Here is a 27,158-nt window from a genome sequence, read left to right as displayed (position 1 = left end):
ACAACTATCTCTACTCGATCCCGTTCAATACATACAAAATGCATTAGCACACGAAGTTGGAACTACACCGCTCCCATAATCAAGATAAATTATATATAATCTTGTGCTACAATCATATAGATGACTTGTCCAATTTCCATCTTAGATTGTGAACAAAAATACTTTATACTTATAAGAACCGATAATTTAATCCTCTGTGTATAAGCTAAAACTCTATACACTAAATCGTCTACTATATAAGTAAATGGACACATAAACGAATGTAGGATCTATTAAAATTGAATATAAAATTGTTCTATAATAAATACTATATCCAAACTCATGGTTAATATTCCATGGTTAATAGTGTATATCCAATAGGGGAAAGTGTCTCTCAATATTTTTGAAACATAGAAAGGCTTTAAATAGCCAACTTAAAAATAAAAAATTGCATAATTTGAAATTTAAAACTAACTAAAATATCTCAACAAACTAATTTATCTAATAGAAATTTAAAATTCAAATTATCCTAAACTTAAGCAACTTATTAGAGTAAAAATTACAACAGTAACTAAAAGTAAATTTCAACAGTTATGTTCAATGAAATTTCAAAATTGACCTCAACTTAAATTTGTCTCGTAAACGCGTTGCACTGTCGCACAACTGATGCTCTAAACGTGCTACGATTGCACAACGACTTCAACTACTTCCCAGCTCAATGTGTCCCTCCATAATTGGCATTCCAGGTGCGCGGACACACTGTTGCTCACTTCTCCAAATTCATAGCTCATCACTTCGTTGCACTTTTTGAGGTACGTTTCTTTATTTCTCAACAATTGTTCGGTTGAGTCTTGTATTTAAATAGGGGGTACATGGGTCATAATTTGTCCTCCACACTTTTTTCCTTTTTTTTTCCATCTGGTTTTAATTCATTTTTGCGCTTAATTTCTTCATTTTCGCACCACTTTGTTTATGTCCAGTTGATCTTTGAACCCCGACTCGATCTTGATTACCTTTCTTGGACTTCTACAAGATCATACTTTGAATCTCAAGTCACTTTATTATGACTCCAAACTCATTCGTTATATCGGGAACACGTCCTACACAATAAAACACGCATAATGAGTATAATTCATCATATATTACCTCAAACTCAATTAACGTGTATTAAATAATAGGCAAAGAGTAGCTAAAAATCCGTATTTATAGTCTACCATCTGCTCGCTTTACAATGAAGTCTGAGTTCGTATCTATAGACAAAGTCGGTGATGAAGCTTAATGGCTCTAAAATTTCTTAGAAGACATTTCGTTTGGCTGAAACTATTGGCTCATATATGCATACATTATGATAACCAAGCGACAATAGGAAGGCAAAAGTAATTATTTCTTGTAAATAACCCATTACGGTACTTAGGGTTGGTTGATAACCCACAACGGAAGGCGGGCTGGAGAGTATGTATAACAAAAAGTCTTTTCACATATGACGAAGATATAATGTCGTTAGACAACTACTCTCTAGTGAAATTATCACAATTGACTATTAAAGTCAAGATATTATGTGTCAAATCCACTTACAAAAGGCCTAGCTAGAGAGGTGGTTAAAAGATCATCGAAGAAAATGAGACTATGGTAGAGGACAAGTCATCGTGGTGAAACTCTACCTCGAACACTAGAAATTTCAAGATATAGGTTCTAGGAGATCAAACAAAGGTATTGATGACAGTTCAATATTGTCAAATAACTATATTTTTGTCCATTATTGTGATGAGACAATGCTTAGTAACAAGAATTAAGTGTTTTAAAACTTTCTAATGGTCTCAAAATTTGATATGGGGTATATTGAACAGTACATTTAGAAAAGAAGGTGTATAGGCATCGAGAAAAGAACATGTTTGCAAAATCCAGGAGAACACATTTAAGAATCACTTATGTAAGAGAAAAGCGTAAGTCACTTCACAAAAAAATTTGTAAGGCTAATTTAATACGCACTTATGAACCAAACAATATCCATGGCTAAAACGAACAAAACAGTGAGAACCAAAGACGCTTAAAGAATAATTCTGTGGGTTATGTTGTCTAGGTATACACCAAAGTTCGATGCTTCAAAGATTTTCAATCTACCGATTGATTGAGTATATCCGATATACGTTCCCTACAAATAATTCAAACGAAAACCTACTTTATCCATATGCAATTAATTTTTACTTATGAATCACATAACTTTTTATGCATGTTTTCATCACATTCCCTATTCTAGTGGAAGATTGTTGGGTTTTAAGAGGCGTGAATAAAAAATGAAGTGTTTTCCCGATTAGACATTAGGAGAAAGGATGCAATTTGAGTAACATCTTTTCACATTAAATGAGTTGTGACTTTTCCGATTAGCCACAATAGTACATGCTCATGCTACTTTCATTGACTATAAATTCATAAGACTAGCCTTAGTGCCCGTTTGGATTGACGTATTTTAGGTGCTTTTACGCCAAATTAGCTTTTAAGCGGTTTTGAAGTATTCAGGTAAAATTTAAAAGTTCTTATAAGAACTTATTTTTAGCTAAAACAACAAAAATACGCCAAAAGTCATATTTAAAAATCCTAACTTATGACTTTTTGCTTATAAGTCATAAGTCAATCCAAATAGGTCCTTAGTTTTCTACATCGAATTTCTGAACTTCTTTTGCATGTTATCGTCTTTGAGGTCGATGAGGCTGTTGGCAATTGAGGTACCACTACTCCAACAACACATATTCATTTTCTCCTATGATGAGGTTATTCAAAACCTCGGACACAATGAGGAAATTAAATTATTAAATTCCTTAAGGACCTGAATTTTGCAGCTGTGGATTCATTTTAAAAGGTTTCTGTTTTCTGCTCAGTTTTTATCGAAAAAATCTTTTTTACTGTTTCTATTTTCTGTTTTCAATTTATTTCGAAAAAATCTTGTTTACTGATTTTGAACACAGACAAATATGTCACTTGCATTACCTTAGAAGGAGACTATTTTTGCAAGATAGTCTTAAAACGGGGACGGCCCTGCACAATTTTTTCTAAAAAATAAGAAACAAAATGCACCCATGCATGTAGGTAATTCTCATTGCAAAATTGCTAGACAAACCCACCCTACTGTTCAAGCTTCAATTGTACAGAAAAAAAGGTTCAAAGAGGGATTCAAGGAATGTATCTACTCCACTACATTCATTTTCTGCCGTATTAAGTTAGACAATCCGTCACGAAGAAACCACTGGAACCTCGGAGTGTATGTAACAGACTGCAAGGTTCCTGGAAGACCAAAACTAGTTATAGCTCGAGGGGTTTCTTCTGTTGAAGCCTTGCTATGCAGGGGCAAATGATAAATGAACATTCATTGCTAGTCCTGTAAGCTTTACTTATTTGACTCGAAATCACCAGGAACAAACACGGGAAGTTGATGGGAGGCAGCATCCCTTCTGAACCTGGATTCGCGAGGCAAATTAAATGGCAGCCTTTCTTGGCTCTCTCTGGAACCAGAGCCTCTCTCATTTCTCAGTCCATCCTTAATTGGACCACGCAAAAGTGGACCACCAAAGAATATGGACTCTCCAGTATACATTAGCTTTTCTGACTGCTCGACTGGAGGCTTTGCCGGAGGCTGTGAAGGTTCTCGAGGGACAGGGGCTGGCCTCTTGTCATTGCTAGAAGATGCAGTATTTGGATTTGATGATCCTCCTTGCATAGGCGGCCTTGTACGAGCATCTGAAGCTGATACTGGAACAGACACATACCTTCCAGCTTCTTGGTCCCAAACAACAGATGTTCGTTTAACGTCTCTGAGCAGAGAAGCTGCAGGGGCAGCAGCTGAAAGCAATAACGGATCGGTGGTACTATTCCTCTGCATGATTTTCTCATCAAATTCTGAAGAATGTAAGAGGTGATGGTTATTATTAGGGGGTGCAGCCCGAACATTTCGGGCCCTCTCTGGGGCAATGCCGCCATTGAGATGACCTAAACTGTGAGCCTGTGGGAGAGGGCTTAGAGTAACTGACTCATGCACATGGCTGGGACTGCTAAAGCTACTGACACTGTGAGTTCCAGTTTCATATTCATCTCGGCTACCTTGACTTGGAGCAAGTGAATTCCTTAATTCATTTCTCATATCTCTATTTCCTCCGGTATCAGCACTGATACTGCTTCTGACACTCATATTCTCACTGGAACTTAATTCAGGATCAAAACGACGGTTATCAACAGGACGTAGAACAGATGAGGATGCTCTAGCTTTTGCTGCAGCTCTCATTGCTTCACTGGAATCCAATTTTGCAAGTTTCCATGCACTGATCTTAACAGGCCGCTTAGGTCCCTTGTTTCCCTTTTCAACAAACCCAGCTGCATCTGGATCAACAGTTGATGGGATCATTCCAGGCTCTAATTGAGGTGCAACTTCTTCCTGGTCATCAATTCAAATGCAGGGTGACAATTCAGAGCATCAGAGTTTAATTGGAGATTACAGTTAAATATTTAAATGACTGGCAGCTGCAGAAACAAGGGAAAATTTTCTAGATTAGAACAACACAAACATGGAGTAATTGCGAGCAGTTTGTCCAATGAGGTACTTATCCAACTCTGCTAAAAAAAAAATCAACTTCAAACTAGAAACAGAATCTGAGTTATAGCATAGTCATATGATAATGATTAGCAGCTCTGAGAAATACATGACTCAAGGTGAACACATTTCTTCATTGTTGTCTCTCTCTCTCTCTCTCTCTCTCTCTCTCTCTCGCATTGCACTTAGCACCTTGATCAAACTGGAATCAACTATATTTTTCTAAGTTTTCTTGGTCCACCAGCACATTCTAAGGTTCGACTCTTTTGCTTTACTACCTCATGCATCGACGTCTCCCTTTGGTCATATGCACTTTAGTTTTGACTACCGCTTCTGATTGTTTTGACTTTTCCATAATTTTCCAATATGTTTATACGTATGATGTTTCTATTACCCAGAATAAATTTGGTTTCTTTTCATGAGGATATCAAATTTGAGAAGCATAAACCCTGAGCATTGGGGCTTCCAAGTACCATCTTGACTCAAGATTGAAGAGCTTCACAGCACTCAATTCATTAGATGATGTGAGGAATAAGAGCATCATTCGGAGAATGCACAAGACAAATATCTTGTGACTACATCATTTCACAAGCACCCTTTACAATGTATATATCAATATTTACCCGATGTGGGGACACCAAACTGCATTACATCAGGTATAACTATATAGGCTTAACCATTTAACTTAGATATCTATCATATGCATTAGCAGTATACTTTGAATAACCAACAACACATGTTCTTTTTTCTTCCTGGATAAGGTTAACGATACGTCTTCTTTTTTTTTTGAGAAGCTAACAATTTGTATTATAAACCAATACTTAGGTAGTACTGAGAACCCCTTTACAAAAAAGTATGAAAATGTAAGAACAAAAACAGCAAGCCTAGCATGATTCTAATACTTCTAGGATTGCTTTAGCATCTATAGGGGAGCTCTGTGTACACCAAAAACATAATAACAGAATACAATCTGTTTTTATCATTTATAGGGATCTGCTTCTACCCTCAAAGCTTCTAGCATTCCTTTCTCTCCAAATGGTCCACCAGATGCATGCTGGAATGGTCCTGCAATAACTTCTGTTCTTTGCTCCAATTCCTGCTTCCTCCCAACTTGAGAGGGTGTCAACAATCTGCCTAGGCATTGTCCATCGAATGTCTCTGAGATTGATGAAAATCTTTCACAGTTGATCAGCGATTTTACAATGTAAGAACAGATGTCCAACTGTCTCAGTTGGTTCCCCACATAAACAACAGTGTGTCACCAGAATGTTGTCTCTTTTCCTTAGATTCTCATGTGTTAGTACTGCCTCCTTTGCTAGAAGCCAAGTGAAACATACCACCTTGAGTGGAACTGTCTTTCCAATTTTGTCTCCAGGGCCAGTTGAGGGTTAGTGGAGCCGTGTTAATGACCTTGTAACCTGAATTCAGTTTATATCTTCCTTTGTTGTGCTCTGTCCACCATAGGCAATCCTCCCCTTCCTTCAAGCCTTGAAATGAATCCAACATTTTAAAGAACTCAGCTAATCTACAGACTTCCCAGTCATTTAAATTCCTTCTGAGATAGATCCCATCCTTGAGGAGACCACATTTCAGCCACTGTCCTGTCTTTATGTAGTGCTAAGTCAAAGATGTCTGGGGAGATCTCTAACAAACTACTATTACCAAGCCATCTATCTTTCCGGAAACCTGTCCTGATACCATTGTGTATGTACTCTTATAGTAGTAATGATTCCTTAGGATAAGCTACCAGTTCCTAATTGATCTCCAAACGGTAACACCATAGGAGTTGGTTGCTTCCTTGGTGACCCATGAATCCATCTCTCCATACGTCACTTTAATCACCCTGCTCCACATTGAGTCTGGTTCATGAGCATATCTCCACAAACATTTCAGCTTTAGAGCCTTGCTTTGGTTCTTCAAGTTTTTGATGCCTAATCCTCCTCGTTTTTTTCCTGTGATCAAAACTTTTCATTCCATTTTACCAGATGGTATCCCTTTCTTTTCTTGTTTCCTTGCCAAAAAATCCCTTCTTAGTTTATCCAATCTCTGTACTACTCCTACAGGTATAGGGAACAAAGTTAGCATGGAAGTAGGAAGGGCATCCAGGACTGCATTGATCAAAGTGAGACTGCCCCCAATTGATAAATATTGGGTTTTCAATCTGATCAACTTCTTCTCACATTTCTCCAAGACAGAATTTCAAATTTTCTTTTGACTTTGATTTTGCCCCCAGTGGCATCCCAGGTAGACAGCAGCGTGCTCCCACCTCACCTCCTAGCACGGAGGCCAGAAGCTCCATATTAGAGACCAAGTTTATGGGATATAAATGACTCTTTCCCTCGTTGATGTGAAAACCTGACCTGACTTCAAAAAGCACCAGAATGACCCTAAGGCACCTTAGTTGTTCCTCATCTGGATCACAAAAAATCAAAGTGTCATTTGCATATTGGAGATGTGTTACCTCCAGAATCCTCCCATTGTTTGTAGACACCTCAAATCCTGTGATCGACCTATTTGTTTTAGTTGTCTTGATCAGGTTGTTAAGTCCCTCCATGGCAAGAATAAAGAGGAATGGAGATAAGGGATCCCCTTGTTTGATTCCTCTTTGAGCTTCAAAAAAACCTTCAGGAGCACCATAAATGAGAACAGAAAACTTTACCGTTGAAATGCAAAACCAGATCCATCTAATCCACTTTTCTCCAAATCCCACTTTCCTGAGTATATTGAGAAGGAACCCCTAGTTAACACGATCATAGGTTTTCTAAATGTCCAGTTTGCATGGGATGCTTGGTTTCTTTTGACCCTGTCTAGAGTCTATTGCTTCATTTGATATTAACACCACATCTATGATTTGTCTTCCTTTAATGAAAGCCATATGTTGGGAGTCTACCAGCTTGTACATCACCCTTTTAATTCTTTCAATTAAAACTTTAGACAACAACTTATAGAAACTGCCTATCAAGCTTATTGTCTAAAGTCTTTTAAGTTTCTTTGCTCCTTTCTTTTTTGGGAACATGGCAATATAAGTGGCATTGAATCTCTTCTAAAACATTTCCTGCTCATAGAAATTATGGAAGGCCTCCATGATGTTCTGTTTCAGAATTTTCCAACATTTGAAAACCCATAGTGTAACCATCAGGTCCCGGGGCCTTGTCAATGGCACACAACTTCAAGCATTTATAAACTTCATGCTCATCAAATCTGGCCTGTAGTGGTGTCCTTTCTTCCTTTGATATTGAAAGACAATTCACTAAATTTCCACCAGATCTCCATCGTTCTGTTTCAGAATCTCATGAAACTGTATGCTTTCCTACCTTACTCTGTCTGGTTCCTTGATAATCTTTCCCTGTACTTCCAACTAGTCAATATGATTGCTTCTTTTATGGAGTATCAGCAGAATTATGGAAGAACTTTGTATTGTTGTCTCCTTCCTTCAACCACAAGATTCTAGACCTTTGTCTCCAAGCACATTCCTCATTTTTGATCAGTTCTTCATACTCCATAAAGATCTCTGCCTGCAAAGTAGCCTCTCCCTCTATCAATGCTCTGTTGTTCAGCAAAGAATCCAAATCTGCCATTTTTTTAATCAAGTTGGACCTCTGAGTCTGTAGATTCCCTTTTTCAATTTTACTCCACTCCTTGAACTTTTCTTTCAATGCTTTCATTTTACAAGCTAGGATGTAGTCTGGCGTCCCATGGAAGGAGAATGAGTTCCACCCGTTACTGATTTTTTCAATAAAACCTCCTGTGTTCAACCACTAGGTCTCAAACTTGAAATACGATTTACTATGTTCCCAAGGTCCAAAAAAAAAAGCTATTGGGACATGTTCTTAGTAACATATTTTGAAACAAGTCGTGAAAAAGTCTCGACGTCAAGAGTAATAACTAATAAGTAACACATATTTGTTAAATGTATGGCACGCAGAAAGTCTAATAGGATTGATTTTCAGATTGTTACAGAATCACTACATATATGTCTATGATTGTGTATATGACAGCATAGCTGATTTATAGGAATTTGACTATCTAGTTACTATAGTTAGCTTAGTCTCCTTTTGTATTTATATCATCGTATTCTTTGAGTAAAAAGACAAGTTATTCTTCATTCCTTATGAGTTACATGATAGGTAATCCTAATTTTTTTTCTAGCTTTTGATCACACAAAATACAATCTCCCGTTGCTATAGCTAATGGATCAACCTCTAACAATGTTGGATATGGGACTATTAAACCAACCTCCTTTATTAACCTGTCATCTATGCTAAGTCTACCAATGTTGGCTTTTAGTTTGATTTCTGTAAGCAAAGTTACTAGAGATCTTAGTTGTTAGATTTAGTTCTTTTCCTACCATTGTTTGTTTCGTGATATTAAGACAAATCAGGTTATTGGTAAAGGACATGAATCTGACAAACTCTAAATCCTTGATGAATGGGAGCCTTGATTTGTTGCCTACTCTAGTGTTGTGTCTCCATTTGAAGCACATTGTTGATTGGGATATCTTTCTCTCCTCAGTTCCATAATATTTCATTGGAATGCGAGTCATGTCTATTTGAAAAACATCATTGCAGCTCATTAAGTCCAAGGGTTTATAAGCGGGTTGAGTCAGCCATTGAGTTAGTGCATTCTGATGTTTGGGGACTGTGTTTGTCGTTTCCAAAACTGGGCATAAGTATTTTCTCAATTTTGTGGATGATTTCTCACAAATGACTTGAATTTATTTTATGAAGAGTCGCTATGAAGTGTTTACTCACTTTTGTGCCTTCTATATTGAAGTTAAGACTCAGTTCAATGCTTCAATATGCATTCTAAGAAGTGACAATGCTAAAGAATATATGTCAGAATTGTTTCAGACATACATGAGACAACACGGTATTCTCCACCAGTCTTCATGTGTTGATACATCCTCTAAAAATGGAGTAGCTGCGAGGAAGCATAGGCATCTACTTGAGACAACTTGAGCACTTTTGTTCCAAATGAAGGATCCTAAACAATTTTGGGTAGATGCGGTCTCCCTGACTTGTTTTTTGATAAATCGCATGCCATCTACTCTGCTTGTTGGTAATATTCCTTAAAATGTTCTTTTTCCAAACAAGTAACTATTCCGGTGAAACCTAAGGTATTTGGAAGCACATGCTATCTTCGAGATGTTCGATCATTTGTTACCAAGTTAGATCCTAAGGCATTGAAGTGCATTTTTCTAGGCTATTCTCGCCTTCAACAAGAGTATCGATGTTATTCTACTAAACTTGGAAAATATCTTGTGTCAAGTTTTGTGGTATTTTCAGAAACTACACCATTTTTCTATGCACCTCCCATTTCTACAAGTCAGGGGAGGAAGAAGAGTGGTTAGTCTATCAAGTCACCCGTGTTTTGACAGACAATCAGATTTTGTTCCTCCAACTCTCAATTCTTCCATTGATCATAACTCGACTGTTGTACGTTTAAGTGCCTGCCCCATTTGCACTAGCAAGATCACCAATTGTTCGAGTTTACTCTAGGAGGCAAGAGACCAATGATTCTTTTCATGCACCAGTTTTGTCTTCATTCAATCCTCCTTCGTCTGATCCTACAGAAAACCTTGATCTCTCTATTGCTCTTCGAAAAGGTACACTTACCTTCAAATCCACATATTCCATTGATAATTTTGTTTCCTATGATTGCTTATCCATATCCCTACGTCTAGATCTTTGATTGCTTTTAGACTCTGTCTTTGTACCCAAAACAGTGAAGGAGGCTATGAATTATCACGGATGGTCTGATGCAATGCTTGATGAACTACATGCGTTATAAGAGAACCGCACGTGGGATTTGGTGGATTTACCCAAAGGAAAGAAACTTGTGGGATGTGAGTAAGTCTTCACAGTTAAAGTTAAGCAGATGGTTCCATAGCAAGACTTAAGGCTAGACTTGTGGCTAAAGGGTATGCTCAGACATATGGGGTAGATTATTCACACATTCTCCCCAATTGCCAAACTCAGTTCTGTTCAGTTGTTCATTTCTCTAGCTGCTTCTGAGAATTGGTCTTTGCATCAGTTGGATATCAGGAATGCGTTTCTACATGGTGATCCTCAAGAGGAAGTGTAAATGGAGCAATCACCCAATTTTGTTGCTCAAGGGGAGCATGAAAAAGTCTGTCATTTGAAGAAGTCTTTGTATGGCTTGAAGCTACGTCCCCGGGCTTAGTTAGGCAAGTTCAGTGAGGTTGTTCAGGATTTTGGGTTGAAAATGAGCAAATGTGATCACTCTGTGTTCTACTAGCAATTAACAACTGACACTATTCTCGTTATTGTATATGTTGGTGATATTATCATCAGATGAAGTTATTATGTAGGGATTTCTTCCCTCAAGCCTTTCGTGCATACTAGGTTTCATCAGTGTTGTGAAAAAACGCAGAAGCGCTCGCTTTAAGCGTGAAGCGAAGCGAGGCGAGGCACTAGCTCTTCAACATCGTGAAGCGAAGAGATTTCAGAAAAGCGTGCGTTTCATGGGAGAAGCGAGAAGTACGCTTCATCTAGAAGCGAGAAAAAAGCTCGCTTTTTTGGAAAAAGCGACACTAGGGTTTTTTTTTAAAAAAAATTGTAAAACTTACCATTAATTGTTCCAAGCTGCTGTGACTTCTTCTTCAACTTCGACAGTTCAACGTCAACCAGGTTAGTTTTTCTTCTTCTCTTCTTCTCTTCTTCTCTTTCTATTTCTATTTTTATTTCCATTCAACAGTGTTGCGGTCTGCTCTCAACTACTGCGATGTTCTTCTCTTCTTCTTTTTCCATTTCTGCGCAACTACTGTCTGCCAAGAATTATTTTTTTTCAAGTTTTATTCAGCAGTTTGGCCAATTTTGTTTTTGAAGATAAAGCATATGCTCTGGGTTTTTTTTCACAGTCTGGCTGCTTTATTATTTTTTTTTTTAATTTTGATGCAGCTGCTCTGTTATTGTTTTGACAATTTGACTTGTGTGACTGAATTATTATTCTATTTTTTCTTTGTAGTAAGTTGTATTTTCTTAATAGCACAAAAAAGGGATCCAGCTTGGGCATATAGAATTGCCATAGGAAGTAACACAAAAATCAAATGTGTTTTTTGTGATATGACATATAATGGCAGAATATTTCGTCACAAGAAGCATCTTATTGGTGTTTATAAGGATGTTAAAGTGTGTCCAAAGGTCCCGAATAGTGTGAAGGAAGAAATAAAAGAGTATTTTACGAAAAAAATGAATTTAAAACTCAAATGAATCCTGAAGCATCCATGGTTAATCTTGTTGATGATGATGAAATAAATGATGAAGTTGAAGTAAATATGCCAATGAGGCCTCCCTCAAAAACAAAAAAGAAACCTTCAACTAGTGAAAGTGGGTCATCCACCGCTAGCAATGTCAAAGGTCCTCTTAATCTCTATTTCTCGCAAAAACCAAATGAAAAGAGAAAAGGTGGACCTATTGATCTAGAGGTTTCTAGTAAGATTTTACGGGATCGTGCTGTATCTGCTTTTGCTAGGTGGATGTATGATGCAGGATTGCCTTTCAATTATGTTAACTACACCGAAAGTTTTGGAGAATTCATTGAGGCAGTAGGCCAATACGGCCCTGGAATGAAGCCCCCCACCTATCATGAGGTAAGAGTTCCTTGTTTAAAAAAAGAGGTGGAAAAGACGAACAAAATTGTAGAAGATCATAAGGTTTAATGGAAAACGTATGGTTGTTCCATTATGATGGATAAATGGACAGCAAGAAATGGGAAAATGATCATCAATATTTTGGTGAATTCTCCAAAAGGGAGTGTGTTCCTTGAATCTCATAATGCTAGTGACTCTTCTACTGACTCTAATAAGATGTTTAACTTGTTTGAGAAGACTATCTTGAAAATAGGCAAGGAAAATGTGGTACAAGTTGTAACTGATAATGCAAGTGAGAACAAAAAAGCGGGTGACATGTTGAAGGGAGTGTTCCCGCATATTTTCTGGACTCTTTGTGCTGCTCACTGTATCAACTTGATGTTTGGTGACATTTTCAAAGAGGCCCCGTATTTTACATGTGAACTTGAGTCTTGATATTTAATATTCTTTTTTAATCTTCATGTTAGTTTTCTTACTTATTAACTATTAAATTTTTTTGAATAGTTTTTGGTAAGGCTGTTAAGATACATTCTTATATTAGTCAAAGGGCACTGTTGTTGAATATGATGAGGAGATACACAAAGCAAAGAAACTTGGTAAAACCTGCTAAGACAAGATTCGCAACAGCTTTTTTGACATTGCATAGTTTTTATATGCAAAAGAAAAATCTGAGAACCTTGTTTTTGTCCACTGAATGGAATGAAAGTGTTTATGCAAAGGAAACTCTTGGGAAAGAAGTTGCGAGACACGTCATTAGTCCATATTTTTGGAATGACACTGTTCAAGCACTTAAAGTTGGTGGTCCTTTAGTTAATGTACTTCGTATGGTGGATGGGGAGAAAAAACCACTAATGGGCTACATTTATGAAGCCATGGATAGGGAAAAAGAAAGTATTGAAAAGGCATTCAATTATGATGAAAGGAAATATATGAATGTTTCAAAATCATTGATGCAAGGTGGATGGATCAACTTCATCAACCTTCGGGGCTCTATTATAAAAATAATGAGATGAAGACTTTAATTGAAGAAGTGTGGTTGGGATACATGCATGTGTTGAGAGGATGATCCTAGATAAAACTTTGCAAGACAAAATAGGGGATGAGCTTGGTGTGTACATGAAAGTTGATGGGCTACTTAGAATTGAGTCGGCCATTAAAGCTAGAACCTTAAGGTCACCAGGTGAGCATTTCAACATTTAACTGTTAGAGCTTTAACTTTTAAGTTATTACGCATTTCCACAGCGCATCTTACGCAGAGGCACCCTTAACCTCTTCGACCATAATACTCCTGCAACACCAAAAATCGTGACGCCTCGCTGTACGTTCCAAATCTCCCAACACAATCTCTCTATCACCTTGTTCATTCAAGAGTTTATGGAAGTATGTCTGTCATCTTTGTTTAATGAGAGTCTCATCTACCAAGACTTTTCCATGTTCGTCCTTAATGCACTTCACTTGATCCACATCGCGTGCCCTCCTCTCCCGCGCCCTGGCTAGCCTGAACAATTTCCTATCCCCACCTTTCTCTTCTAGTTCAGCGTAAAGGCGTTCAAAAGTTGCCGTTTTTGCAGTCGAAACCGTTGACTTCGCCTCCTTCCTCGCTATCTTATAAAGTTCGTTATTCGTCCACTTCTCCACCTTATCCGTGCTTTCTATCAATTTCGTGTACGCTATTTTCTTTGCTTCCACCTTCCCTTGCACTTCTCCATTCCACCACCAGTCCCCTCGATGCCGACTACGACTACCTGTCGATACTCCCAACACTTCCCTTGTTACAACCCTAATACAACTAACCGTCCTATCCCACATACTGGTCGCATCCCCACTACTATCCCAGGCCCCCATGTCCTTCAATTTCTCTCCTATCTCCAGGGCACTAACCGTGGTCAAACTTCCTCATCTGATCCTAGGTCGATCATCCTCTACCCTCTTCTTCTTCGTCATCCTGATCCCTAAATCCATCACCAAGAGCTTATGTCGGGTTGTAAGGTTGTCTATCGGAAAGACCTTACAGTCTTTGCACAGACCTTTATCATCCTTCCTAAGGAATAAAAAGTCTATCTGAGTCTTAGCCACCGAACTACGGAAGGTTACCAAGTGGTCCTCTTTCTTTGGGAAACTCGAGTTGGCTATCACCAACCCAAAAGCTCTTGCGAATTCCAAAAGTGAAACTCCTCCTCTATTTCTGTCCCCGAAGCCAAATCCTCTATGCACATCATCATACCCCCCCGAGATAGACCCGATGTGCCCATTGAAATCCCCTCCCACGAACAGCTTCTCAGTAGGCGGTATGCTCACCAACTAACTCATCCAAATCCTCCCAAAAGCGTCTCTTCTCCTACTCGCCTAAGCCCGCTTACGGCGCATAAGCACTAATAGTTCAAAGTCATCTCTTTAATGACCATATTTATCGACATCATCCTATCAGTGATTCTCCTAACCTCCACCACCTGGTCCCGTAAATCACTGTCTACTAAAATGCCTACCCCATTCTTATACTTCGATCTACCGGCGAACCAAAGCTTATACCCGTCCACCTCCTTAGCTTTAGAACCTACCCATTTGGTCTTTTGGACACAAGCTATATTAATATTTCTCTTCTTAAGAATCTTAACTAGCTCTATGGACTTTCCCGTTAGCGTGCCAATGTTCCACGAACCTACTCTCAATCTAGACGTTCCTTTAATCTACTTACCCCTCCTTACCCTCGTCTCCGTCCCCGAGCGAGAACATGACCCTAGTCTACCATCCCTATCCAAAGCCACGAAAACACGTACGGATTAATAATCTATTCAGAGGTCTAAAGTTCTAAAGTTAGCAAAAATGCAGCAACAAGTGTATGAACAAAGAATGTATGGAAACCGGAGGTACCAACTCCAGTCGAAATGAACCTGGTTGCCGTCGAAAAACACTGTTCACACTGGAGAGTACTGTTCACGCCGGAAAACAATAGTCACGCCGAAAAACAATAGATCTAGGCCAGATCTAGGGGAGATACACGATTTGTATCTCGAATTTGCTGATTTTACTCCAAAAGAATGGAGAGAGGCGACAGTGACCGTCGACAAAGTGACCGTTGACAAACGCGTAGAAGACAAACCAAGCAAAAACTGAAAGCTCTGTTTTTTGAGTGTATCATAAAAGAACTAAATATTTGAGGTTGCCTGTCATTTTATTCGTGAGAAGATTCAGAAAAATCTTGTTTTCATTGGCTACGTGAGGACATGAGAGCAACTAACTAATTTGTTAACAAAAACATTGACTAGAACTCAAGTTGATTATCTTTGTAACCAGTTGGGCATGATCAATATCTATCCTCCAGCTTGAGTGGGAGTGTTACAGAATTACTATATATATCTATATATATATATGATTGTGTATATGATAGCATAGTTGATTTATAGGGATTTGACTATCTAGTTACTATAGTTAGTTTATTCTCCTTATTTATATCATTGCATTCTTGAGTAATAAGACAAGTTATTCTTCATGCCTTATTAGTTACACAAATCAACAAAATCCATCACCCATCTAAAATGGATAGTTAAATGGCAATCAAGCACCAACTATTGCACTTGTGTCTCAAGCTGAGTAGAGGCGTTGAAAGCCAAATGATTGGCTATTTATGTTTGGTGTGGCAACGCAACCCACCCAGCAAACTAATGTGAACACTGGGTCATCATCAGATGTGTAGGGTTTTTTTTACAGTGGTAAAAGTCATGAGATGTGTAGGTTTTTTAAAAGAGATAATACATCGAAACCCCCCTGAACTTGACAACATAACTTACTTTAGTACTTTAACTATACGGGAGTTTAAATGCCCTCCTTAACAACTTTGAAATGAATTAAATATCACTCTGAGATCATAAAACCACTTTCACCAGCCACATCATCGCCATGTAAGCACCACATCACTGTCATGTCAGCACCACGTCATTAATTTTATTTATTTCTTATTATTTATTCTTTAACACTTTTTAAATTAATTTATCCTAATTAATTAATTAAAAATATATTCTTTTTAAAATCAAAATATAAAAATGGCCCATTTTTATTTTCCCCCCAAACCCACCCCCACCTACCCCTCACTTCTTTCTTCTTCCTTTTTCACCATTTTTATTCCTTCATTGTTCCATTATTTTCCTCTTCAGATTTTTGGCTCGTTTTTTCCCCTTCTTTCTTCAATTACTCAAATTTGCCATTGATGAACATCTTGGTGAGAAATTAAGATACATTAATGGTGCTTTATTTTTAGAGGAAAAAAGGCTCCATTCTTATTTGCTTATCTCATTTTGAGGAGAAAAAAAGGAAGAGGATAAGGAAAAAAGGGGGGAAAACGAGCCAAAAATCTAAAGAGGAAAAAAAATGGAATAGTGGAGGAATAAAAATGATGAAAAAGGAAGAAGAAAGAAGTGAGGGGTAGGGGGGGCGGGGTTTCGGGGAAAAAAATAGGTCATATTTTATATTTTGATTTTAAAAAATATATATTTTTAATTAATCGATTAGGATAAATTAATTTAAGAAGTGTTAAAGAATAAATAAAAAGAAATAAATAAAATTAATGAAAGAATAAAGAAAGAAAAAGATTTTTACAAAATTGTGGCCAATAAGAAAATTTACATATTTTAATAAAAGTTAATATATCAAGAAAATAATATTTAAAATATTAATTATATATTGACCTATAAAAAAATGTCATGTGTATGATTTTATAATTTTTTTTTAAAAAACTGTCTTCACTCGCTTTAAGGAGAGTGCAAGTCACTCTCTCTGCCACGTCACCCTTTAGGGGGGTATTTAATTCACTTGAAGTTATTAAGGAGAGTATTTAAACGCATGTGAAGTTAAAGTACTAAAGTAAGTTTTGTTGTCAAGTTCAGGGGTTTTTTGATGTATTACCCCTCTTTTTAAAATATGATGAAGCAACAAAAATATTAAAAGTGATTGAAATTGTCTATCAATATTTTTATTAAGCATAGGAGGTCTTTAAATTGTCAACTTAAAAACATAACATGCAAAAATCAGCATAACAAGAATTCAAAAGAACTAAAATATCACAACAGGCTAATCCATCCCATAGGAATTTAAAAATTCAAAAAAGTAGATTCATTCTAATCCTAAGCAACTTATTATGCTAAAAAAGTATTACTATAGTAACTGGAAGCAAATTTCAACACTCCTTTTTGCTTCAGTTACTGCATTTTTGAAAAATTGCAACTCCTAAATTACTGCTTTGGCGGTTAGGGACTTGGTGCTGAATTTTTTTCACAGTTTTTGAACTTGCACATTCTTTTCAATATTGATCTTTCTTTTCTTCTTTTGTTTTCTTCTTTTTGTTTTGTGCTTAGAAAACACCCTCAATAGCCTTGTCTTGTCTGAAAACTTTTTTTAAAATATTTTAATGTGGACAATGATAGGATTTGCAAGGAGAGTTTGTAAGGATCGTTCTTTCATTACAACATTCAGTAAATCATAGGTTTCAAAATATGATTTCATTCTCACTGATCAAATTTGATAGTTATCATCGTCGGTGAAAATTTGTGGGGTAGTCAAAGAGAAATTGTTGTTCGTGATGGTTGATAGGTTTAAAAGTAGTACTCCATCTATCCCAGTTCATGTAGCACACTTTCCTTTTAAATTTGCCCCAAAAAAGTGTCACCTTTTTTATAATTAGAAAAATTTAACTTTAAAATTCCCCTTTTACCCTTAATGAAATGATTTATAGCCAAAATAAATAAACATCTATAGGCACACAAATATCTAAAATTTGTTTTAGACTAAAATTTCAAGTCTTCATTTCTTTCTAAAATTGTGGTAAGTGAAACAATGCCACATAAATTGGGATGAAGAAAGTATAAATTAAAAGTTGGTTAAAATAGGTATTGGTTGATAATAACCCTGTGTTAAAAACAACACAAGTTAAATAATGGATTGAAAATGTCTCCTTTTGGAACTACTTCTTTTCCTTTCTCGCTCTGCTATTCCATCCACGGAACTGTCAGTATCGAGACAAGTTCGGAATGTTGGCTGAGCGTAGACTAGTCTGTTTAGGCAGTCACAGGCTTGCTAAAGCTAAAAACAGAACTTAGCTTCTCACTGACTACATCAGAAGCGAAATCCTCAACTTCAAATACAATGCAAGCTAGAACAGGGTTGCCTTAGCTACATTAGCTGCAGTGGTGATAGGTATGGTTAAAAGTGGTTGAAAGTACTTCAATGAACAGACAAGTCCATTAAGATCAATGAAAGCTTTGATACAATTGTTGGTTTTTTAAAAGATGGAGACATTGAAATTGTATCACAATATTTTAATTAAGCATAAGACTATAGGAGGGCTTTAATAGACAACTTAAGAACATAATATGCAGAAAAAATGCAGGACAAGAATTCAAAAGGACTAAAATATCTCAACAAACTAATCTATCCATTAGAAATGTAAAATCCAAAAAATAGATGCATTCTTATCCTAATCAACTTATTATGCTAAAAAACATTACTGCAGTAACTAAAAGCAAATTCCAACAAGATTCTCACTATTGATATTCTTGAAACTTTGGAGTTTCAAAAACTAAAAAGTAATACTTAATTTCTCAAGGTATAATAATGATAAATGAAAGTTTGGGGTAGTAGCAATGAAAGTTGTGAGACAGCGAAGCGACAAGCAACTTTTTATATATCATAGTATCATACACTGTTATCAAAGGCGAAAAGCGCAGAAAAGCTCTAAGGTCTGTTGGGGCTTTAAGCGCAAAGCACAAATAAAGCATGGGCTTTAATGAAAAAAGCCACAAAGGGAGAAAAACATACAAATATATATGTTTAGTCCAAGACTAATAATTATAAACATGATTGACAAATATATGACCAAAGAAATTGAAAACAATTATGATAAAGTGAAATATCAATTGTTTAGTGTCACTTCTTCAAAAGAGACTCATTGGCAAGGAGAAGTTTCCCTTAGAACCTTGATGACAACACCGAAGCACACATAAAGCGAGGCGAAGCGCTCAACACGTTTTGAGCCTTGCTTCATGGCTTAAGCGCGCCTTTGACTACACTGGTATCATACCAACAAGAAAATGCAGTGGAAAGCTTTTGGATAAACAAAGCATACTTTCAGCATGATGTAATTTTGATCAAAATAACTAAATTAAAACCTTCCGTTTACATAAGCCTCAATTTGTTTTATCACACATTCAGGTCCAGGCAGGGTAACTCCTAATTTAAAACAGAAATGGCAGTCCTATTTCCATAAACTATTGAATGAGGAAGGGGACAGAGACTTTGTGTTGGGAGATTTAGAACATACAGGGAGGCGTCGCGATTTTGGGTATTGCAGGAGTATTAAGGTCGAGGAGGTTAAGAGTGTTGTTCGTAGGATGCACTGGGGAAGAGCAACCGGACCTGACGAGATTCCTGGGGAATTTTGGAAGAGCACGAACTAGGTAGGTTTGGAGTGGTTGACTAGGTTATTTAATGTCATCTTTAAAACGGCAACGATGCCCGAAGAATGGAGGTCGAGCGTAATGATCCCTCTATACAAAAACAAAGGGGATATCCAGAGTTGCAACAACTATAGAGGTATTAAGCTACTAAGCCATACTATGAAACTGTGGAAAAGAGTGGTAGAGATGAGGGTGAGGAGAGACGTGTCTATTTTAGAGAACCAGTTTGAATTTATGCCGGAACGCTCAACTACAGAAGCCATCCATCTTATGAGGAGACTGGTGGAGCAGCATAGGGAGAGGAAGAGGGACTTGCATATGGTATTCATCGACCTAGAAAAGGCTTATGATAAAGTCCCAAGAGAAATACTATGGACATGTTTGGAGGCTAAAGGTGTACCTGTGGAATACATTAGGGTGATCAAGGACATGTACGAGGGAGCCAAAACCAGGGTAAGGACAGTAGGAGGGGACTCAGAGCACTTTCCAGTGGTGATGGGGTTGCATCAAGGATCAGCTCTTAGTCCTTTTTTATTTGCCTTAGTGATAGATGGATTGACGCGACAAATTCAAGATGTGGTGCCATGGTGTATGCTTTTCGCGGATGACATAGTCCTGATCGATGAGACTCGCCGCGGAGTTAACGCTAAGCTGGAGGATTGGAGACATACCTTGGAGTCTAAAGGGTTTAAGTTGAGTAGGACAAAGACAGAGTACTTAGAGTGCAAGTTCAGTGAGACACCTCAGGAGGTTGGCGTTGAAGTTAGGCTTGGTGCTCAGGCCATCCAAAAGAGAAGTAGTTGCAAGTATCTTGGGTCTATCATGCAAGGCAGCGGGGAGATTGACGATGATGTCATACATCGTATTGGGGTAGGGTGGATGAAATGGAGGCTCGCTTCCGGAGTGCTATGTGACAAGAATGTGCCACCAAAACTTAAGGGCAAGTTCTACAAAGTGGTGGTTAGACCGGCTATGTTGTATGGGGCGGAGTGTTGGCCAGTTAAGACTTCTCACATTCAAAAGATGAAAGTTGCTGAGATGAGAATGCTGAGATGGACGTGTGGGCACACCAGGAGCGACAGGATTAGAAATGAGGCTATTCGGGACAAGATAGGAGTGGCCTCAGTGGAAGACAAGATGCGGGAAATGCGACTGAGATGGTATGGACATGTGAAGAGGAGAGACATAGATGCCCCAGTGCGGAGGTGTGAGAGGCTGGCCATGGATGGTTACAGAAGAGGTAGGGGTAGGCCCAAGAAGTATTGGGGAGAGGTGATTAGACAGGACATGGCACAGTTACAGCTTACGGAGGACATGACCTTAAATAGGAGGGTGTGGAGGACCCACATTAGGGTAGAATGCTAGTTCATAGTCTCGTTATTCTTCTCTATTCATAGGCGTAGTAGTGCATTACGATCTCTTGCGCTGTGACTTCTGATTTCTGTTATTATTTATTACTTTCTATGCTTTGATTACTCAATTTTACCTGTGACGCTATCATTATTTATTTAATCGTTATTTGTTATTTGTATTTATTTATTTGTATTTATTTGTTATCTATTCGTTATTTGTTTGTTGTTTTTCTCATAAAGCTTTTAATTTCCTACTCTTATCTAACATTTTTTATGCATTTATGCTTTTACTGAGCCGAGGGTCTCCAGGAAACAGCCGTCCTACCTTGGTAGGAGTAAGGTCTGCGTACATTCTACCCTCTCCAGACCCCATGTTGTGGGATTTCACTGGGTTGTTGTTGTTGTTGTTGTATATTTTATCTTACGGGCATACTTATCATTCTTCTGTCCCAAGGTTCACTGTTAGATATCATTGTAGAAGAGTGGAGTAAAGGTTTCAAAACGGAAAACATAAGAAGGATAAGGCATCCTCTCTGCCTACCAACAGAGACTTGGAAGTTTTCAGTACTTAACTTCTCTAGTTGTAACTAATACCTGATAATCAACAAACACCCTTGGAGGGGTGCACCATGCTCCTTTGTATTGCAGTCCCAAAGAACTTCCACCACTGAAGCCAGTTGTAGCTGATCCGGATGGAGAGTATACAATGTTAGGCTGTTCTTCATCTACAGATTCTCCCCCAGGTGCCTCGCTCATGGCTCTCATAGCAACTACGTACTCATACGTTGTAATGCCCTGACAGGAAGGCAATTTTGAGAAATAATCAGAATAAGTTTTCAGGTAGCTTCTAGTTATGAATCACCCAACTGCCGGTCTTCCAAACTCAGTTTCCTCTTTTATAGATGCACCAGTTATGGTAAAAACTCTAGGCATTTTTAAAGCAAAATCTCAAACTTGACAATTGTTTCAGAAACTTCCAGTTCCAACTCATAATAGAAAGAGAAAACCATAGCAATCTATCTACCTTTCTTATCAGTATCATGTGGAAAAAGAAAAGCTCTCCTAAGGGCACACAAGCCAGCAATGAAACGGCAGTACATACAGCCTGCATAAAAGTCAATATGCATCACAATTATGAACAGCATTCTATTTCATTAACCAGTCAGAATAGTAAGCTCAGTGCAAGTTATAGCTCAACTAAAAATTACCACAACAGTTGCAAATGGGGCCAACGAGAAACCATTCCCTAGTCTATCAACTATTTCAGCCTCCATGTTCTTTTTGTTCACAAAGCATCGTACCAGAACAGCGATTCCAACTCCAGCTTCAATAACAAGCTGCAAAAGAGTGTGAATGATTCATTGGTAAAAACAATCATTTCATTGCTAACCAAACATTTCCCTCAAACGTACCCAGACCAAGCTGGTAGCCATCAGTGATATAAAGGTAACATAGTTCTTCCTTCCAACACAGTTGTTGAGCCACTGCCAGTTTGATAAACGTGGTTAGTTTACTGGTAATAATTTGAAATAGTGGGCTCCATACCAGATATCAGAACAAGATGTACCATAGATGACTGAGATGTATACCCGACAATGATGATCAAATCCATCAACACATTTATCACAGCTTCGACAATGTTTACTGAACTTGCGCACCTGCAGCACACCAAGCAGTCAGAGTATATAGATGGCCATGTCTATGTACATAGGAACAAATGTAAGGTGGTCATAATGATTATACATGTCCCATGATGAGGAATCTGCACTAAGTCACACGTCTAAGCAACAAAAGTAGGACAGAAACAGGAGCATAAAATGACTATGTGATGTTGATTTATCTACATACACGTGGACGTACATACCCCATCCATTTTTATAAACTACCAAATCTCTCAATTTGAACATTATTGAGCAATTTGTTCAGTGGATCATGTTGTCAAAATAGTGTATGAAGAGTTGAAAGTCAAGAGAATGGATGAAATTATACATTAAAATGTGTAGTTCAAAACACGTAGGATATATAATATAATGTACTTAATTGTGCAAAATAATCACTTCCCTTACTATGCATAGAGAATAATTGATTACAATAAAGTAGAATAAGACTCCTACCAGAGGGGCCCCTCTTGCATATTGTCAATAATTAAAGACAAATTCCCCTTTATTTTCTCTATTTTCACAGTTCAATTCTAGAAAGACAGTTCCCAGTCCAAATTCTGACTTGAAATCCTCATAAATGTCTTTATTTTATTGGTGAAGGCATACTATTAAGTATTTACAGAGAGATAGCCACATTACAACAGTGTAATGACCTCAAAAAAATCTTTTATCGCACTTGTGTCATTTGAATTGCCATGTTACACCAAGAAAAGAAAATAAAAACAGTAAGGAAACTAATGACTGATTCCTTTTTGCTTTCAAAAATTCTTGTGCTCCTTTCTTTCCAGATGATCCAACATATGACTGAGGACAGTGAATTCTAAGTTTTCAGCTTTTCCTTTCCCAGTACTTTCATGTGCCAGCTTTGCAGTAGTTCCTTAGTTGTCTTAGGCATTTGCCAGGCCTCATTTAATATCATTGTCAATAATATATTAAGTTGTGCCATAAATTTTGTTTTCCCATGGATTACATTGATATCAAAATATCTCCATAGCATTGCATCAACATATTTGGTCCGCAATATAAAGTTTGTTTTCAAACTTATGTTGTTATTCATGGGAATTGCTAAACTGTGCATCCAAGCCTTTATGGGCAGAAGGAAATGTCTGCTCTTTTGGCTTATGAAACACCTCATGACACTAAGAGAACTTTCCAAGCATAACTTTTGCAACTTGGGTATAATGCAAGCTTCAAACAAATGGTCAAAGGCACATGATAAAAATTGTCAAAAACAAAATGATAGATTAGCTACCTCAGCATTGCACAATGTGCAAAACAGAGCATCTTCACCTGTCCCTTCCTCCTCAGCAGCTCCATCCTTTTTGCGGCAATCCTCGTGTACAAATAAAAAGCAAAAGACTCCTCCAATTTTAAAACAAGAGGACTTTCTAGTCAAAGAAACCACTTCATTATCTAGTCTCCCTGCTTCTTGTTGACCTTTATTGATGGAGTTAGCAGCAGCAATGGAAGTTCTTGAAGCTGACGACAGAGAAGACCGTGCATCATTACTAAGTTCATCAAATTTTCCAGACTGACTTCTCGCAGACAATCCATGCTTTGAGTTGGTATCATTTATTCTTCCAGAATCAAATTTAGACATTATGCCTGGATCGGCAGGATTGATTGCAGTACTCCGAACATAAAGAACAAAAACAAGCAATGCCTGCAATATGACATAAGGAGGCACTTCAACTTTAATTAACCTTCGTTAGATAAATTTACAAAATTATAGTCCCTCAGTTCCAACTTTTAATCGTTATTTGACGGGATATGGAGATAAAGAAGCTAATTTGATTTATAATATGGTAGTAATAGAATTTATTTATTTTATCAGAGTTCCTTCATTTTCCTTTTAAAAGATTATTTGATTTTAAAAATACCATACGATGAGTCATTTGAATTTGTCCAATAATAAAATAATTTTTACCCACTTTTAGGATTACACTGGGTATTTTGTTGTTGTTGTAGTCAAAATATTTTGGGGATGTCAAAAAACAGAGAGTTCGTCACATAGATTAGGACAAAGATAGCATGCAAAAATAATGAATCAAGCTCGAGAGACATGTAATAGAATCATAGCAGTTTCTCCACAGCACATACAGATAAAATTACTCGAATTCACATACCACTGGAGAATAAACTGCGATAGAAGCATACTCCCAAAAGTGTCCTCCGAGGAAAGGTGAGAAGAAAGCATAAAATGCAACCGCTAACAAGCAAAATACAGTTATAGCAACAACCTACACAAAGAGTCCAAGATTTAGTCCACATATTGAATAGGCACAACCGAAATATTTTACACAAAAAAGACCAAGTTCGTCTAAAATAGACTTAGAAAGGGTAATGCCCCCACCACCCATCCACCTACCTACAGAACGGACATATCCAATACATTCTGATAGCAAATCATTGAACATGTAGAGTGGTTGCAAAAGAAATAAAAACTGAGTTCAGTAAAATAAATTACCAAGCAATGTCAGGATTATATGGCTAAGAACTAATTTTCCATTATTGTCACAAGTTTGGTCAATGACTAGAAACATGATGCATTTCTTTTTCTACTTGAAGAACTTAAAGTACCTAAAGGTTGTCCATAAATAATATCGACCATTTCCCTTCATTTCAGTATTCTTTTAATTGATATTCCTTCGACCATCATTTAAGTTTTCCCAACTCAAGTTTTTAAATTTTTAACTGCTGGGAATGGGGATTAACCAATCAAAAAAAATTTGAAAATCATCGTAGCTAAGGTATCACCAAATTTGATAAGCTATTATTCCCTCTCTTCTTTATGGGGAAACTTTGCAATCGTTTGAAAAGGGAACCAAGTTTCATAATACGAATCCCTAGTTGTTATCAAGTTGAACTGCAATAACTTCTTTGATCCATACAAACTCATCTAGGATTCGCATTTATCTTTAATGATATCATTGTCCATTGCAAAGTGTGGAAACTTGAAAGTTTGAAATACATATATCGATGCAAGGTATTAACCAGTGACAACTTAGTTGCCTTAACCTACCCTAGTTTTTTATCCCTTCTTGATTAGCTCAATTTCATTAATGTACAAAACACCTGAAACAGAAGCCACCTTAGAATAATAGATCATCTAGCAATTGGTAATCCTAATAGCTGAGCACAACAAGTCTTAAAAACTAAACTCCTTCACTTTCACAAGCCACTTACCAATTTCAAGAATGAACCATAAGTGTAAACCACTACAATATCAGATTCTAGTAGAGCAATCAGAAGGACAACAATGATCAAATGGGAAAGCAACTGTCAACAGAAATCAACAGTACAGACCTGAAAGGTATGTGCCGGTAGCTGCCATCCATGTTTCCTCACCATAATTCACACCCCAGAACCTCTTTTTTCACACTTCCACTTCCACTCAACGCAAAAGAGTGAGATAATTTTTCACCAATTCACTTACTTCTTTCCCGAAATATTAACAAGGAAAAACAAATAAACAAATATCAAATCTTCACCTCTTCAGTAGTCGTTCTTCATAAGCCCTGACACTCCAGATTTACAAGGAAAACGGTTCTTTCATAAAAAGGCAACAATGCTTTAAAGATGGGAAAGAGAAGAAAAGAAAACAAGAAATTTCTCCCCCTTTTTCCACAACACCCAGTAAATACAACCCACTTTTTTTTTCTCCAAATAACAGTTTCTTTTCACAAGAGAAAAAAAGGGTAAAATGTTGAAATTGAAAAAAAACTTTGCTACCCTTTTGGTTCAAATTTGCAATAGTTGTTCTTCATTAGCTCTAAAAAAATCAAGAATCTACAAGACTAAACGTTTCTTTTCACAAGAGAAAAAATGGAAAAAAAAAAAGAAAAAAAAAGGGGGGGGGGGGAGGGGGGAGAATGTTAGGGGAATTCTACTAAAACATAGGAAAGAAAAGTAGGATTAGTGAGACAAAAGGGTACAAATCAAGGGACAGAAGAGTTGACTGTAAAGAGCCGGTTTTTGGGTTCAAGAAAAAGAGTGGTTGTGGAGTGATGAAGGGAAGGTGGCTTTTCTTGGTGGAAAGATAGTGCAAGTATTAATTGAGACTGCCCCCACAGCCCTTATTCTTCTCTTTTGGTTTTTTCCTTTCAGCTGACCTGACATTCTTTCAAAATTAATTCTTCCAAAAAACAACATTAGGTCAATATACGTCAATTTGTCGATTGATTCTAAATAAATACTCTATGGTTTACTAAAACGATAAAAGAAATATCTTAGTGAGGGGAAGAAAGAAGTTTTTATCATGGGATTTGAAAAAAATTATATGTGTTAATCGAATTAATGTTGAAAAAGGCATTTTCTAGAGGAGTCTCAAAACAAGAGCCATCAAAAACGCATGGAGACATATGAGTGGTGACGTAAATTTCAATGTCTTGAGCATTCATTTTAATGTAGGTCCATCATTTTGAATGTAAGTCTTAAAAACTTATTTAAATTTACCAAAAAAAATTCCTTAATAAGTTTTTTTAATACTTGAATATTCAAAAATTAACTTATAATATAAAAGTCAAAGAT

General features: G+C 37.2%; 1 protein-coding gene across 1 annotated transcript; it reads right to left on the bottom strand.

The window, feature by feature from the left end:
- Positions 1-2,990: 2,990 nt before the first annotated feature.
- LOC129880612 (probable protein S-acyltransferase 19) lies at positions 2,991-26,684 on the bottom strand. Its single transcript, XM_055954707.1, has 9 exons — positions 25,935-26,684; positions 24,755-24,868; positions 23,881-24,291; positions 22,557-22,625; positions 22,380-22,451; positions 22,176-22,304; positions 21,992-22,072; positions 21,562-21,762; positions 2,991-4,402 (listed from the first exon to the last, which is right to left on the bottom strand). Exons 1-9 carry the CDS (start codon positions 25,977-25,979, stop codon positions 3,362-3,364), a joined length of 2,163 nt encoding a protein of 720 aa, XP_055810682.1. The 5' UTR covers positions 25,980-26,684; the 3' UTR covers positions 2,991-3,361.
- Positions 26,685-27,158: the final 474 nt, after the last annotated feature.

The sequence above is a fragment of the Solanum dulcamara genome, chromosome 2, assembly GCF_947179165.1.
Source record: "Solanum dulcamara chromosome 2, daSolDulc1.2, whole genome shotgun sequence".
NCBI classification, from domain to species: domain Eukaryota; kingdom Viridiplantae; phylum Streptophyta; class Magnoliopsida; order Solanales; family Solanaceae; genus Solanum; species Solanum dulcamara.
This window is presented reverse-complemented; position numbering and strand designations above follow the sequence as displayed.